Source organism: Oryza sativa, chromosome 1 (genome assembly GCF_034140825.1).
Source record: "Oryza sativa Japonica Group chromosome 1, ASM3414082v1".
NCBI lineage: Eukaryota > Viridiplantae > Streptophyta > Magnoliopsida > Poales > Poaceae > Oryza > Oryza sativa.
In genome coordinates this window covers 13,350,538-13,367,399 of record NC_089035.1, presented here as the reverse complement: position 1 = coordinate 13,367,399, position 16,862 = coordinate 13,350,538, and the positions used below count along the sequence as shown (strand labels likewise).

At 41.8% G+C, this 16,862-nt stretch overlaps 1 protein-coding gene across 6 annotated transcripts; it reads left to right on the top strand.

The window, feature by feature from the left end:
• On the top strand, positions 1-4,457 carry LOC4326799 (uncharacterized). Of its 6 annotated transcripts, none has more exons than XM_015766544.2 (6): positions 1-421; positions 1,949-2,143; positions 2,343-2,459; positions 2,545-2,694; positions 3,538-3,596; positions 4,085-4,457. In XM_015766544.2, exons 1-6 carry the CDS (start codon positions 227-229, stop codon positions 4,218-4,220), a joined length of 852 nt encoding a protein of 283 aa, XP_015622030.1. In that variant the 5' UTR covers positions 1-226; the 3' UTR covers positions 4,221-4,457. The 6 variants fall into 6 exon arrangements, with proteins under 6 accessions (XP_015622030.1, XP_015622031.1, XP_066168386.1 ...); XM_015766545.2 differs by having other exon boundaries at positions 1,923-2,143; XM_066312289.1 differs by having other exon boundaries at positions 1-1,843; positions 1,923-2,143.
• Positions 4,458-16,862: the final 12,405 nt, after the last annotated feature.

Below are 16,862 nucleotides of genomic sequence, written 5' to 3'. Positions count from 1 at the left end.
AGGCTTAGGCCTAGCCATTCCCATGACCAACGCCCAGCCCCAGCCGCAGCCGCGCCACCACCACCAGCCTCGTCAATTCTGAGGGCGCCGCCAACACCAACACCACCACCATCGGGTCCTCCTCCCCTTGCGGATTGGTTGCCTGACCCTCCTCCTCCTCCTCCTCCTCGTGTAGATTGATTGGTTCTTGGTGGTGGTGGTGGTGGATCGGGTGGCTTTGGCTGAGATGGTGGTGGTGACGGCGGCGGCGCCGCCTCTCGGCATAGCGTTGGTGGGGCCGACGCGGGCGAGGCGTGGAGGAGGGTTGTCGCTCTCCTCCTCCTCCTGCTGCTACCTGTCCATGTGCGGCCGTGGCGTCCTGCGAGGGGGATGCGCGAGGATGAGGGAGCCGCTGCCGCCGGCCCCGATTGGGCTGGACCGGGTACTTGCTTCTCCCACTCGTATTGCTGTTTCCTTTCCATCCTTGTTGCGACCTGTGCTTGCTTCTTCTTCTTCTTCTTCTTCTTCTTCTTGTTATCGTCGGGATAGGATCATGGACTTGTGTCCGCGGGGGTTTAGATAGTTTATATATTTCTGAAATTACCAGAGGCAAGGCAGTGTTCGTTTTCCCGGTTCTTGTCCTTGCTCGACGACAATTTCCTGATGCCAGTGAGAAACTAATCTTGCACAATCTAGTGAAATGTCAGTCCAATATATTCATCTCAAACCGAAAAATATGGGAGGAAAAATGGCTATTGTGGGAATTATGGTCTTGACTGAGCATCTGTTGTGACATCAAACTGCACCCCAGTGATATTCTGCCTCAGTTTTACACAAGTTACTAATATCCTATAGTCCAAGAAGACACTAAATCTTAAGGGGGGAAAATAATGATAGTGCTAAATGACCATACATACCTCTATTGGATGGCGTACAACGACTGTGCAGCCACTTAATTGCATTAGTTTAGGGGCTGAGAATGGACAAATTAAAATAATTATGCACTTGATTTCTTCGGTGGCAAATTTGAAACGATACATCCAGAGAGAGTGGACAGACATTGTGAAACCGAAGGAGCGGTATGATGGATGTGACATTTACTGAAAACTGAAGCTTTTTTACATTCCACAGTAATCATGGTCTTGTTACTGTTCTTTGCTAGGATCTAGATTCTATGTAATGGCGCCACTCATGACTTTCCACCATGTTCGCTGTTTCAAGTGGATAATTTCCCACCTCAATCGCAAACATTGGTTCATAATTAAATGGTGCGTAAGCACTTACTGCAGTCATTTGAAGAAATCTTTATGGTTGGGATTTTTACCGTTTGAGTATTATGGTCTGGATATCAGAACCCACAATGCACTAGAGTAAAAGATTCTGCGTCTAAGTAATGTACTCTACATGAAAAAAAGTTCTCATTTTGCACTACTTGCCAGATAGAGAATCAAAGTGTGGTATGGTATGTCTCAAAGGCTAACCTAGAGTCACTTTACTGTTGATCTTGGCCATTTATTCAGAATCCAATGCTTGCTAATCTAGCATACCTTTAGGGAGCTTGTTGGCTTGAAGATTGAGTCCATGAACCATTTAGTTTTTTGTTTGGGGAATGGAATGAGTTGGTCAGCCATCCCTCAAAAAACACATCCGTGTACATAAATGATGAATGGGATCATCTTACCAAAATCATGGGATTATCCCATGTTGGACCAACTCATCCTAGTTTGGCTTGATTCCTCAAAACAAACATTCCACTAGTATTTTTCTTAGTTTTCCCACACATGTTTCTTCTAAAGCGGCAGGGTGCATGCTGTCATTCCAGAACGACTTGATGAGTTTGGCCAATTTTCACAATTGGGAAAAGGTGCAACATAAAAAAAGTTAGATTCATTGATGCTAGAATGATGTAATATAATCGGTTTTCACTAATGATTTACTGCCAGGGGCTGTTTTTATTGTGCTCGTATAGTTTCTCTGCGGATACATGCGAAGAGATGGGCATGAAGATGGTGAAAGGAGTCAAGGAATAGAGGATTCTCTTATGTTTGGGCCAGACGATGATAATGGTTCAAATATTCCTACTCAAGTTGAGACACTTGTTAGGGGTACTGCGACGGTTGCTACTCCAGAGTATAAGTCGATTCCAGATCTAGATTACCTGCAGGTGGCTTTCTCTTTCCTTTTTCTATTGTGTCCATTCAATTTAACAAAGTCAGTTTTTGCCTAGTAGTTTCTGTAAATATGTTTGGGGCCAACAGATATCTTCCATGCTGTTCATCCTCATCCAATGAATGATAAATAGCATAACATGTATGAAATTATTTATATTATAGAATGATCTTATTCACTTAGTGGTAATGCAGGAGTTGCTGGCTATTCAGCAACAGGGACCGCGGGCTATAGGTTTTTTTGGTACCCGTAACATGGGGTTTATGCATCAACAGCTTATTGAGATCCTGAGCTATGCTATGGTCATAACGGTATGTCACAGAGTCTTATGGTATAATAGTTCTTCCAATATTTGATTCATGTACTACTCTAATTAATATTATTTGTTGGCTGCAGAAAAATCATATATTCACATCTGGTGCTTCTGGGACTAATGCAGCTGTTATCCGGGGTGCTTTAAGGGCTGAAAAGCCAGAGTTGCTCACTGTAATTTTACCTCAAAGTCTAAAGAAGCAACCTCCTGAAAGTCAAGAGCTTTTATCTAAAGTAAGATTTCATGATATTCCAGTCCCGAATTGATCATTTCTTACCTGTTCCATTTTTATCAAAATCTTTTACTAGAGAGCTCTACATGGACCAGTTTCTCTTCTGTGATTTTGTATTGCTAGATGCTGCTATAGGCACAGAAGTCCCAACATTTTTGGCAATAAGTTATGGGAAGGATTTATTAAGTGGGAACTCCATGTCAAATGGGAGAAAATGGACTCTGAATCCTTTGATCAACTTGTGGACGATTTGTGTTTATAGAATCTTTATTATGGTCAAAGTAGATGATTATCACTACCACACCAATTAAATAGCTTGCAATTGTGACTCATGAATTCATGTGCTTCCATTATCAGCAGAGTTTTCACCAGAACTTAGAAATGAGGCCCCTTGGAACCCAGAAAAGCATGCATTTCTTTAGTAGTGTTCCTCTATTACTAAAAGGTTGTTTAATCAATTATGCTAAAATTCTGTCTTGTCATCTCCAGTCCTCTATCCTTTTGGTTTGCCATAGGTTCGGTCTTACATCAGGTATTCATGGTCTTTTTGTATTCTTTGGATATTTCCTAGCTATCTTTATCAAACATGAACATCATTTTTTTAAGGATATGAGTTCAGGGTATTATAGATGGTGTGAGAATGAAATGTATCATGAATTCTTCATACACCATCTAAAGTATCCGACAGTTCTTAGAAGCTGACCAGACCTTCACCGTAACTTTTATTGAATTCCAACAATGTACCTCTGCAGAAAACATCATTGTTTTACTTTACCATGTAAAGCTAATCTTTTGTCCATATGGTAAGCTGAATATGAATTGGTGGGATTTTGAAATTTTGTAGGTACAAAACTTAATTGAGAAGCCTCAATATGACCATTTGCCACTAATTGAAGCGAGCAGGTATGTCAGCTACCTTTTCAAGTTATATTTGTGATTTTTTTACTTCTCATTAAATTTATGTCATTAGGTATTGTCAATCATCATAATGTAGTGTTTTCTGAAAGCAGTTAAAAATTGCTGCAGCTTGCAGCGACTTTGTGCTTCGGCAGCCGCAGCGGCTGCAGCTGCTATGGCTACCGAACAGGGGCCATTTTATAGACATAGGATATTTGATACATGGTCCTCTATAAGCCTGGCAATGGATTGGCCTCATCTTTTATTTTCATCAGTTGCTTGCTGTAATAGAGATCATGATTTTCCTTAACTAATTTTATTCCAGACAAGTGCTTAAGATATGAAACATTTGCTTGTGCCATTACACAAATATATCATATACCAGTTCGGTAATCCTTAATCCACTGGCTCCTGCATAAACAAAACATTCTAATAGCTACTGGTGCAATTAGAATTAGCAGCTATTGGTGCTTAATATGTATCACAATATTCAGGTTATGCAACATGGACATCATCTCGAAGGTCCAACAGGTGATTTGTTTTGCATTCCATGACAGCAAGCTGCTGATGGAGACCTGCCAGGAGGCCAAGAATCTCCGGAAGATCGTAACCCTATTCTACTTGGATTAGCTCCTCAGGGGCTTCGCCCCCATTTTTGTCTGTAGGCTGGTTGGTGATAGAATATTTGGTTCAGTTAGCTGTGTTCACTCTGAAACTCAGGAATGACACAGCCGAATAGGTGCAACCTTCAAATCGGGGAAGATCCTTTCGACCATTGTTTTGAATTTTGTATAAACCAAATAAGCTTGTCGATATGTCTGGTTCATCATTGAATGGAATAATTTAAAGTTCTTACTATTTCTGACCTGTGGCCTGGCTACTTTTTATTTGAGAGGGTTTAGCTATTATTTTGCACAACTTTTGCGATCAATTCAACTATCTGTTCCGCCATGTGGACAAATAATGCTCCTTTGGAATTCCTAGGTTTGTTTCGAATCCCAACTCGTGAAAGTTATACACATCGGAGTAAGGTTTAAAGAGTATATTGCACATAATGTTGCCTATGCAGCACTATAATGTTGTAGTAAAGAACAATATTTTTCCTTCTGTCGAACAGCATGTTAATATACTTATAGGGTCCGAAGCTTTTTGTGTGAACTAGCTAAATGCCCCTGCAACGGGATTTTTTTTATTAAGAAATACAATCAAAGACAGTAGAAAAGTAAAATTATTTTCATCCTCCGATTTATGGTTTGGTAATATTTTTTATATTTGCTGGCTCATAAATTGTTTCATGTTTTATTTTTTAGCTATTCTAATTCGCATAAAAATATGGTTTTAAATATGTTAGTATGGATTTTTACCATTTGAACTATTATTAAACATGAAAAAGGTAAAAAGGAAAAGAAACGAAACGAAGTACTCCCTCCGTATTTTAATGTATGACGCCGTTGACTTTTCGATCAACGTTTGACCATTCGTTTTATTCAACTAGGGTGGAAGCTAGCCTGCTAGCAGGTTGTGGGAGGCAGAAGGCTGTGGGAGGGAATCAGGGCATTGTTGAAAGACTCCCTTCGGTGACTCCCTTCGGTGGCCCCACGTTTCAGTGGTTGTGGGTGGAAGAACCACCACCATTGCTTTTCGCTACTGTGTTTTAATTTTGTATAGATAGCCGAATTAGTCCTCCAAATTTTACTTAACGCTTGGTTTGGTCCTTAACGTTCAAATTTATCCATCTTTGATCCAAGTTTTCTGTTTTAGTTCAAACTCGTTCTTGAGCCTACTAAGGAAGCCACATGGCAAAATATAATCAACATCCCTTAGATCATTAGACAACTCTTGTACCACTCGTTCACATATTATTGGAAGCAAGCCACCATGAGGCCCTTCAGCCGGGTTGCTGAAGCAAACAAATCCAAAGCATGAAAAGTTGGGCGAAAGATGGCGAAGCATGGCGAAGCATGGCAAACCTCAGTGAGACGGCGGAGCCCAGCGGGGTGCGACGAAGTACATAACGAAGCTCAATGAGGTGGCAAAGGTCAGCAAAGCCTGACGAAGTCAATCCGAATCGGGCTAGGTGGCACGCTAAGTAAAAGAAGATGGTGAAGGGCCAAAAGCGGATAACTGCAGGACATGCCCTATAAGGGGTTGGCCCAGGACATGCCCTATAAGGGGTTGGCCTAGTAGCTGCGCGATGCGGCCTACGAGAGCCCAACAGAATGAGAAAGATGTAAAAGAACAGTAATGTACCTACAAATATTCCTATCATGGGATAAGTATGTAATTGTTGACGGAAAACATGGCGGCTTGGGAGATTTGTTTCACTCCAGTGCATGTCCAAGGCTTGCCTCAAGTGTCAAGAGCGTGCTAGCTAGTTTTATCCAACAACCAGCAAGAAAGACAAAACGTAATTAGATGAACGATAGCTGATCGGCTGATGGGGCGATGACGTATCGTTAGGACCCATGCAATACGGATAAACCTAATCGGATGCGGCTTTACGATAGTCAATTAAAGCAAAACCCTAAATATGCCCTATCGGCTATAACACTATCTCTTTGGTTTTTATCAATCATTTTAAGACAGTACTATAGAAATAGCCGATAGACCAGTATTTAGAGCAAATATAGATATTGTACTAGCTAATACTCCAATACAGACTTATATAAATATACTAATCTATATAAACACACCAAATGACAATCGATCACCAGATATCTAGTTTAAGCGAGATCAATCTATCTTGATGTATTTATATAAAGCAATCTATCTATATAAGTGGAAAATATATATAAACAGATCATGAAACATGCGGCTAAAACCCCGATACCGTCCTTAGTTCTGATTAATTCTAGGTTAGTTTTTATGATTCTAAACACGGCTAGGGATGATGCATCACAAAGTATGCAAAGAATTATAAAGTCTAAACAATGAAGCAATTAGCCACTTTTTAGGATGGTAGATACCTTAGCTAATCTAATCTAGTAAAGCAATTTAGCCGATACCGGCATAAACCATAAAGCGAGAATCAGCCAATATGACTAAATTGAAATACTAAGACTAGATTAACTAAGACATATGATAGCAATGACCACGATAAAAGGACTAGTATATCTAAAGCGACATAGGAGCCTTGATAGCGCAAGCCATCGAGACAAGTTACCTCTTGTCGACAGATTGCAGCCGATGTCCCGACTTGAAGCAAGAACTCGTCGAAAAGTAAAACAAAATTGTGGCGATGCGCCGAAAGTTGTATTGATTGGATTGTCTCCCATATTACAATGATCTATGGTTTATTTTTGTTTTTTTGACATGAAACAGCAGGAGAGGCTCCTACTGCGATATATATTAATATAAAAAATAAAGGGGAGAATTCACAAAGGTTACAAATAATTATAGGGGAAAACTAAAGGAAGTTATCTAGCCATGATTGCCAAAGAGGGATGTCAGCTTCCTTTGCTCTATGCATATGCAAGGCAAACTCCTGTTTGAAATCAGCTTTCCATCTGTCTAAATTGTAAGCCACATTATTGAAAATGAGATCATTTCTTCTGCTCCAGATGTGCCAACAACTAAAAGCCATAACCTCAAAGAAGAAATTGTGTGGAAATTGGTTCTGTGCTGATGTATTCATGTTCATGAAATTAGTAGCGAGATTCCAATGAATTCCAATTAGTTACCAGAATTGCTGTGCTGCTGGGCAAGCAAAGAATAGGTGATGCATGTCTTCATCTAACATAGAATTGCACGGTACACAGTGTGTTCCTCCCTGGATATTGAATTGTTTCATGTGCAGCATTTTCTTTGTGTTTAGTCTATTCATTAGTAGTAGCCATAGGAACACCTTTAGTTTCATCATGCATTTGCTCTTCCAGAGGAAGGTTAGGGGTTTATCCGGTTGCAGATGTTCAAAAAACATTGAGTATACTTTCTTGGATTGATATCGATCTGAGTTCATATAAAAGTCCATTTGTCCGGCTCATTGGTATGTTGTACACTTTGCAAATTGTCGTGTAAAGTTTCCCCATGCATAGCTTGGTTTGAGAGAGGGAGATGAAAGTGCATATCCAAATCAGATGCCATAATGAAATTCTGAATTGAGGTATCCTGGTTTTTTGCATATGAGAACAAGATTGGGAACTCATTTTCTAAGTAGCTGCCATTCCAATTATCTTTCCAGAATAAAGCTGTGTCGCCTTGACCCATATTAACCTGTGAAAAAGCTCTAAACAAGGGTATTAATCTGAAGATGTCTTTCCACCAGAAAGATCATTTTTCTTTGTTTGCATGAGGGGGTTTGTCTGATTCAAGATAATGTTTGTTCCAAATCAGATGAACCCAAGGTAAATCTTCTTTGTTATAGAATTTATCCAGATGTTTGATGAGTAAGGCAATATTCTGAAATTCCAGATTTATTATTCCCAGTCCCCCTTTTTTCTTTGGTTGGCAAACTATATCCCAAGCTGCCAAAGAAAGTGTCTTAGTTTCCATTTCAGTGTCTTTCCTCCATAAGCAATGTCTTCGGGCACGATCAATGTGTTAAATAACCTTTTTTGGGAGCTTTAGTGTGCACATATAGTATGTTGGCAGGGATGATAGAACTGAGTTTACCATTGAGAGCCTTTGTCCATAATTCAGAAAAATTGTTGTGGAGGGGAGCCTTCTCTCTGTTCTGTCAATTAGAGGAGCAAAGTCACTGATATTCGGTTTAGTGGTTCCCATAGGTAGTCCAAGATATGTAAAGGGCATTTTGCCTATTGAGCAACCAAAAGTTCATGCTGAGATTTCCATTTTGTTACTGTCTGTGTTTATCGGGATCATGCAAGATTTATGGAAATTGATTTTCGGCCCCCAGTGCAAAGGGCATAGGTGTTGAGCAGGGCTTTAAGGGTGAAATTTTCCTTTTGGTCCGCTTTCATAATTATCAGAGTATCATCAGCGTATTGCAGGATTGGAAATTGGCTATCTCCATTTGGGATTGGGGCAGTGAGGAGGCCCAAAGTTTGTGCTTTGTTTACAATGGATTGCAGCAGGTCTGCGGTTAGAACAAACAACAGTGGGGAAAGTGGGTCACCCTGCCTGACTCCTCTCTTGCATTTGAAGGTTTTTCCAGGTACTCCATTCAGCATCACAGAAGTGGAAACAGATTTCAAGACATTGTTGACCAAGTTGATCCAAGATTGGTTAAACCCCTTAGCCTGCAAGATTTGCAGGATTGCTTCATGTTCCACCAGGTGGAAAGCTTTTTCAAAGTCAATTTTCATGATAATTATTTCTCTCTTGGTTTGCTGGCATTGGTGAAGATATTCAAAAGTCCATGCTAGGCAATCTTGAATGGTTCTGCTTTTAATAAAACCATATTGATTTGTGGATAAGATTCTGGATTAATGGTTGCAATCTATTAGCCATGATCTTTGTGAGGAATTTTAGAGCAGAACTTTGCAGGGCAATTGGCCTGAAGTCATTTGCAGATTCAGGGGAAGGTTTCTTTGGGATGAGGGTAATGAAAGAGTGGTTCAAATTATCCAAAGGCATATTGCTTAGAAAGAATTGGTGAGCCAGCTCATAGAAATCTTGCTTGATTATATTCCAACATTTATTAAGAAACATACCATTAAAACCATCTGGCCCAGGTGCTCTGTCTAAAGGCAAGTGCTTTATAATCAAATCCAGTTCATCATTTGAAGGTATTTCACTTAGAGCTTCCAACTCTTGAGATGAATGTAAAAGATTTGAGAGGTCAAGTACCATTTGCATTATTCCCTGGGTTCCCATTTTGGATTTGTATGATGTATACAGCACATGTGCCTTCTCAGCATGAGAGGTGATGATTGTTCCATCTTCAAGAGTTAGGTGAGAAATCCTGAAAGAATTTGGTATTTTCATCTCCAAATTTTACCCATCTGATTGTACATATTTTTATTCCAAAACTCATTTTTGTAATTCAGCAGTTTGAGAATGTGTTCTTTTAAAATGATCCTAAAGTTCCATTCCTGAATGACCAATGTTCTATGTTCTTCTAGATTATCAAGGGCTGACAGGACCTTATTGCAATTTGCAATCAGATTGTTAAGATTAGAAAATCTTTTACTCCAAGCTTTAAGGCCTCTTCTTACATTTTTTTTTAACTTGGAGTTTATTGTGATGGCCTGATTATTTCCTCTGACTGGTATATTCCAACAGTGCTGAACTACCTCCAGGAAACCTGGAATTGACACCCAGTAGTTTTCGAATCTGAAAATGCTTGATTTTGGAACGGAAGTTTCAATTGAAAGTTGGCAAGGAGCGTGGTCAGATATGTATCTTGAAGTTGTTGTGGCCATGGTATGGGGGAATTTTAAAGTCCATGTTGTAGAGGCGAAAACCCAATCCAGTTGTTGCAATAAGGGTTGATCTTGCATGTTACTCCAAGTATAGGCTCTGCCTTTTAAAGGGATTTCTACCAGCCCTGTATTACTAATAATCTCATTAAAAATAAGGATATCATTCATGTCTCCTCCTGGCAAGTTTCTGTTTTCCACTGATCTTATAAAGTTGAAATCCCCCATTAGAATCCAGCACTGATCAGGCTCTATGTCAAGATTAAACACCAGTTTACAAACTCATCCCTCAACTCTCCTGCGCATGGTCCATAGATATTGGTGAGGTTCCATTTCTCAATTAAAGTGGATGTTGATGTAAATTCCACAGTGATAGCATAGGGCAGATATGAGATTACATTTCCAGTTACTGTTGCGCTGTTCCAAATGATAATGAGACCTCTAGATGCTCCTACCGAAGGATGATAGACGAATTTGTTAAAACGTTTTGAGCAAAAGTTCCTTAAGTATGAGTGATCAAAATGTTCCCTTTTTGTTTCTTGAATACAAATGATAGAACAGTTGGTTTCAGCAATTTTGTCTTTGAGAGCTAGCCATTTTTTAGTAGAGTTGATTCCCCTAACATTCCAACAAAGAATATGGCAAGACTTGTTGTGGTTTTGATTATTCATCAATTGGCTTATAAATCTTGAAGAGTGATGGAAAACAGTCTAGCTGATGTTCCATAATGGCATTCTCTGAATGATTGTGAAGCTTTTCCAGTAAACAAGCCCAGGCCGTTAACCAATCACAGCCAAAAGGTTCGATAGGAGGTATATCATCCAAGACCCAGAATGAGCAGAAGCAAAATATAGCATTCAAGACCACGAATAAGCAAAAGTAAGATATCGTGCAGCGTAACATATTATCAGAGAGGTTCAGCAAACCAACATCCGCAAAAGAACACATGAAAGTGGCAGAGAGTATAGCCTTATTACAACACCAAAAGTAGAGGCCTAGCAAGGCCTGAAAATGATACGAGATTGGGTTCATTTCTTCTGCTTGAGTAGTTTATCAGTGGCTACATCCTCAGGAAGCATGCCACATTGATCAATTCCAATCTTCTGCAATTGCTGCACTGGTATTGGAGGAGGGAGGCCTTTTGAACCTTGTGCCTTTGGGACTTGGGAGAAAATGCTGGAGATGGGCTGAACCTTAGATTTTTTCCTTGGAGTGTCATAAGCCAGATCAATCTTCTCCTGCCCAAGGAAACGTGGGCTTCTCCTCAAATGATCTATGGTTTATATTTATACCCTAAGTACAAAACTTGTCCATTACGGATACGACTCAAATTTTTCTAAAGATAAAATACAAATAAGTCCATATGGCGGACTCTTGTCATATTTCTAACTCAAACCGACATCAATATCCTAATTAATAGATACAATTGCCTTAAATGAGCTCTATCCCTAAACGGTAATGACAGTTATCCCAATCGAGGCCCAAACTGAGCCCCAAGTCGACCTGTATCGGCTCAATTGAATTCTGACTCTGCTTCCAACCGATACGCTGCCCAGCCGATGCGCAGTCCGTTTCGGCAAGATTCAATCTCCTTCGATTCCGCTTCGATATCCAACTCCAAATCTGAGTCTATCTTGCCAAATTTTGCTGTTAACAGTAATGGTTTGTGTAAGCCAAAGCCCAAGAACGAGTTTTCTAAGAGCATTCATAGTGCAAGCACCGGTGGTAGGGTCTTAGCCCAAAAAATTGGCCCAAAGACACCGTTCCCCACAGTGCAAGAATCCTATTTTGCGTGACCTAGTTGGATTTGGGCATTGTACAAGGAAACGGCACTCACAGCGCTCGTGACTTGGGCAGCGAGGGGGACCGAAGGAAATTAATTCCCTTACCTACCTTCAGCAACCCGTCTTCTCCTCTCTTTCTCCTCCATCGTCTTCTCCGCTGCTTCCTCCCACTCCGCCTCAGCCGTCGATCCTCCCGGTTCGCCGCCGCCACGCCTCCTTCTCCTCTCCGATGCCGCCGCGCCTCCTCGCCTCCCACGCCGCCGCGCCGCCTCCTTCTCCTCTCCTCCCAAGCAGCAGTCAGCGGTGTGGTCTTCCGGAGTTGCGGCTGTCATCGGCGGCGAATTCAGTGGTCTTCCGAAGGCTCGCCGGCACCTCCTCTCCCTCGATCTTGGCGGCAGCTCGCTAGTGCGCGGGCGGCCACTGGTTCTTGGCAGCGCGCGGACGCCGGTTCTTGGCTCGCCTACGGCTTTGACCAAAGACGACACGCTGATACAGCCCGAGTCCGGATCCAAGTTGTGGCGGCGGTTGTCAGTGCGGGGCCCCGGATTCGCCGCTAGATTTGGGGGTCGTGGCGGCGGATGTGGTGGCCGCGGCAGGGGCGGCGGCAAGAACGAATGGCGCGACGCCGATGAGAAGCCGTGGCGAGGAGGAAGCGGGCGCGCGACAGCGAGTTGCCTCCTCGCTGATGATCTGATGATGGATTGGCTCCAACTATAGTACAACTTAGGGGATTATTGATTGTTGTTTTTGTGCATGTGAGATGTGTTGTTCATTGGTTAATATGAGATCTAGGGCTCTGGATTTCTCTTGTGTTCTTGGGACGGATCGAGATTTCTTTGTTTCTTTTGCTTCTTGGTGATTCCTCTTGTGTTCTTGGGACAGATCAAGTTCTTTTTTCTACGTTCTTGCTTGGGGTGTTTCGGTGGCGGGAAGAATCGTGGGTGAATTGGGGTTTTCTCCACTCGATGCGGTGCGAGGGCACGGCGTGGCCAAGAACCGTACCCCACAGCGCACGCGCCTCGCGCCTTCCTCTCCTTCTCGTGCCCTCGTTTTGGCGAGGTTTCGCGCGGCTCTGCTTGGGGGCGAGGAGCTCTGCTAGGGTGCGATTCCTTCTGCCACGTATGCTTCAATCCGAGCTGGCACCGTGTAGCACCGGTCTAGCTCACCGCACTGTGAGAGGCCTAATACAATCTCTAGTGACACATCAAGTGGGTCCAAGTATGATTGTAAGGAAAAAAAGAATACTTGGAGGGCCTATGCGAACAAAATAAAAATTCAAGGATCAAATTGGGCCTTTGCTAAAACTTAACGGACTAGATTGCATAGAATGCTATTCACCAAAGCCTTTTCTTATAAGGAAAGGGTACGAATTACCCCCCACCCTCCCCCCCTCCGAACTATCCCGGTCGACCGAATTACCCCCCCCCCCTAAACCCAAAAACCAGACATCGTGCACCCTGAACTTTCAATACCGGATAAATTACCCCCCTCGACCCAATCCAGATCAGTTTTGTCCTACGTGGCGTATGCATGGCAATCCAGTCAGCATTTTATTTATAAAAAAATATGGGACCCACCTGTCATATTCCTCTTCCACTCTTCCTCTCTCTCTTCTCTCTCTACCACTCTCTCTCTCTCACTCTTCCTCTCTCTTCTCTCTCTCACTCTCTCGCGAGTCGGCTGCAGACAGTGGGCGGCGCCACCGAACGCGGAGGCGGCGGGGGATGAGGAGGAGGCGGCAGCAGCGGCTACAAGTACGGATGAACCCTTGTCCGCCGTCCCCGGCAACTACTTCTTGAGGTGGTCGAAGTGAACCAGGTTGAGAAGCGTGAAATGGATGGTATCAGTGGTCATGATTGCGGCGGCCTTGTCGTTGACAGTCTCGCCGCTGCCGACCTTGATGCCGGTGATGGCGACGAAGTAGAGGTTAGGGTCAATGTTCGGCGCCTTGTCGACGCCGACTGGGATGAGCGGGGTAGTGGTGCTCTTCCGACCACCACCTTGCGCCGGCGCCGCGGCGTCGCCGAGCCACACGAAGCTCCTAAGATCACCGTCGATGAAGTAGGCGAACCTCCAGAATGACGCACCGAGGACACTGCGCCTGCCGAGGCTGACGATGGCATCCATGCCGGAGGAGGTGGAGCATGTGTACACAACCGTATCATTGGAGAAGATTCGCCGGCCGCCGAACGTGGACACGAAGACAGCCCCCTGCCGGAGGTCGCCGGCGTCCTCCTGACCAGCGGTATTCCTGCAAACTTCCGCTCCGCCGCCACCACCGCCTTCGCCGCCGCACTAGCTGGTGACGGTGACCTCGCTGGTGACGTCAGCGACGCCCACCATCTGCCACCAACCCGCGAGAGAGTGAGAGAGGAAGAGTGGAAGAGGAATATGACAGGTGGGTCCCTTTTTTATAAATAAAATGCCGACTGGACTACCGCGTACGGCACGTAGGAAAAAACCGCTCTAGATTAGGTCGAGGGTGGTAATTTGTCCGGTATTGAAAGTTCAGGTTAAACAATGTCTGGTTTTCGGGTTTAGGGGATAATTCGGTCAACCGCGATAGTTCCCGGGGGGGAGGGGGTAATTCGTACTTTTTCCTTCTTATAAATTAAGAATAACAATACATGTAAGTGTGTAGATGAGGTCACATTAATTAGTCTTTAGGGACTAAGGAATGGGTCCTTTTTTCCTAAAATATTAGAACGTTTAATTTGTCTCCTCAATTACTAGTACTAGCGCCAAATGCCATTTTTGTTGTGGTTATAACTTACAACGGTTGCTAAGCACACAAATGCACCTCAAATTAAATTAAAGGTTTGCCATAGCTTTGGCTCCCGATAAATACAGATATTGACATATTGTTCCTAGCTAGAACCGTGCACTTCTGCGCTGAATTAACGATTCCAAGTTGTTGGGAACTTTTTTTTTGGCAATAAGACAATCAGGATCCGGCACCTAAACACCTTGTGGTAATATGGAGTTGACAACCACCTCGATCTAGCCAAAAACCAAATCAAGATGGGTTTTGTAAAACTAGCAATTGGTTTGATGAGGCTAATGGAGAGCTTTAATTTTGTATTCATCATGAAGATGTTTTTTTTCATATTACTAATGAGTTATCTTTGATGTTGCAAAGGAAGGATCAAAACATTGTGCAAGCTATGTCATAGCTTATTGATGTAAAAAAAACATGTAGAGTTGGTCAATGTGAGCAATGATGGTTAGGAGCCGTTACTTGAAGAAATTAAAACATTTTGTGAATAATACAAGATTCCAATACCAAATATGAGTAAAACAAGACCAAGATAGGGCAGATCAAGGCTAAGTGGAATCATAGTCACTCAAGACCATCACTATCATATTGATGTTTTCTGTGCTGCGCTTGATGTTATCAACACGGAGATGAATCACCGCTTCAATGAGACTTATTCTCTATGTCTGATATGAGCAAGATTGCTCGACTTACTCAGAGATTTATGAGAAAGATTTCTCAAATTGTGATTGTGCCGCTATAAAGGATCAAATTGAAACCTTCATTCTGCATGTGCGAAGAATATAGGATTTTATTGATTGCCAAGAATTTGCAAGTCTAGCTAAGAAGATGGTTCAAACCGGGAGACATATTGTATATCCATTGGTCTAACGTATTATTGAGTTAGCCTTGCTTCTACTAGTTGCAACAACAATTGTTGAAATAGTGTTCTCGGCTATGAATATCAAGACTGGTTTGCGCAATAGGCTATCCAATGAGTGGCTTAACAACTTGATGTTGTGGTATATTGAGCATGATTTGTTTAATGCCATCAAGAAGTAGTTCCAAAACATGAAAGCTAGGAGAATGCAGCTACTTAAGTCTCCCAGCAAAACAACCAAAATTAGTGCTTTAGTAAGTCTTTTGGCTTCCTTTTCTTTTAAAAAGCATCAACTACTAAGTATATATTGACCCTTATACTTTGCTTATTTGACATGTTATAATTGTTTTATATTATTTTAGGGCTAAAGGTCAACTGTGATGTGTAGGACATCAACAAGGTATTTTCTTGTATCTATTGTGTTCTTCTTTTTTTTTTTTGCATGTTTGCATTCTCGTAGTTGATGTTGACTCAATTAGTATATAATCTATTTATGTTTGTGATTGCAATGTGTGCTTTTTTAATGTTTTTTTTCTTGGTTGGATCGCAATGCTCTTAATCAACTTGTTCATCTCTGCTATAGCTATGTTTGTTTTCCTATGTCCGCTACTACATCGTAGTACCATGATACCTTGAAATATCAATATGTATCTTGACCTAGGAATCACCATGATAGCTTTATATATCATTATGCATTATCTTCATGTGTGTCTCTGTGATACCTCGAAGATATACCACAAATACTTCAAGTATCATGATGATACCATCATTTGTACCTGGATATATACATTGAGATATTGATATGCATTATCTTTGCATGTATCTCCGTGATACCTTGATGATAACTAATATCGTGATACCTCCAAATTAAATATTTATCTTCGTGCATATGCAGCCGTCCATGCGGTGGCACATGGGGTCAAGATCATAATCTATACCGTTTCAAGACAGTGACATGATTTAGTTGCCCTCTATTTTGCGAGGATTTTCTCGTGTGTATGATGTTATAGGAATTCAAGTTGTTACTAGAATCATACACATGTATACACGTTGCAACTAGCAAGCGCTATGATGGGAGTATTAAGCCACACTTCATCTTACATTTTATAGTTATATCATGTGATACGTGTGTAGTCATATTTCTAGACATGCCAATGCATAAAGACATGGTAGGGCGCATCTCCTCGCATGCTACTAAACGATTAGATAGTGTGAAATGAAATAAACACGTAATGTGTAAATTAAATGGAGGTAATTATGGGTGTCGCATGGTAGCAATTCAAGTTCAAGTTCGCAGTCATCGGTTCAAACAATGAGGACTACTATACCGCATGCACTGATTATAATGGGGCAAGAATCCATGCAACATGCATAGCACTTGTATGTTATCGTGTTGATTATAGCATTTCTATAACTAAATGATACATTGCACCTTGCTGTGGGAATTCCTAAAAAATAATAAAATAAAAATAAAATATTATAGACAATGATGTTTTAGGTGAAGAGAATGGTGTACGAGAAATAAAACAATTA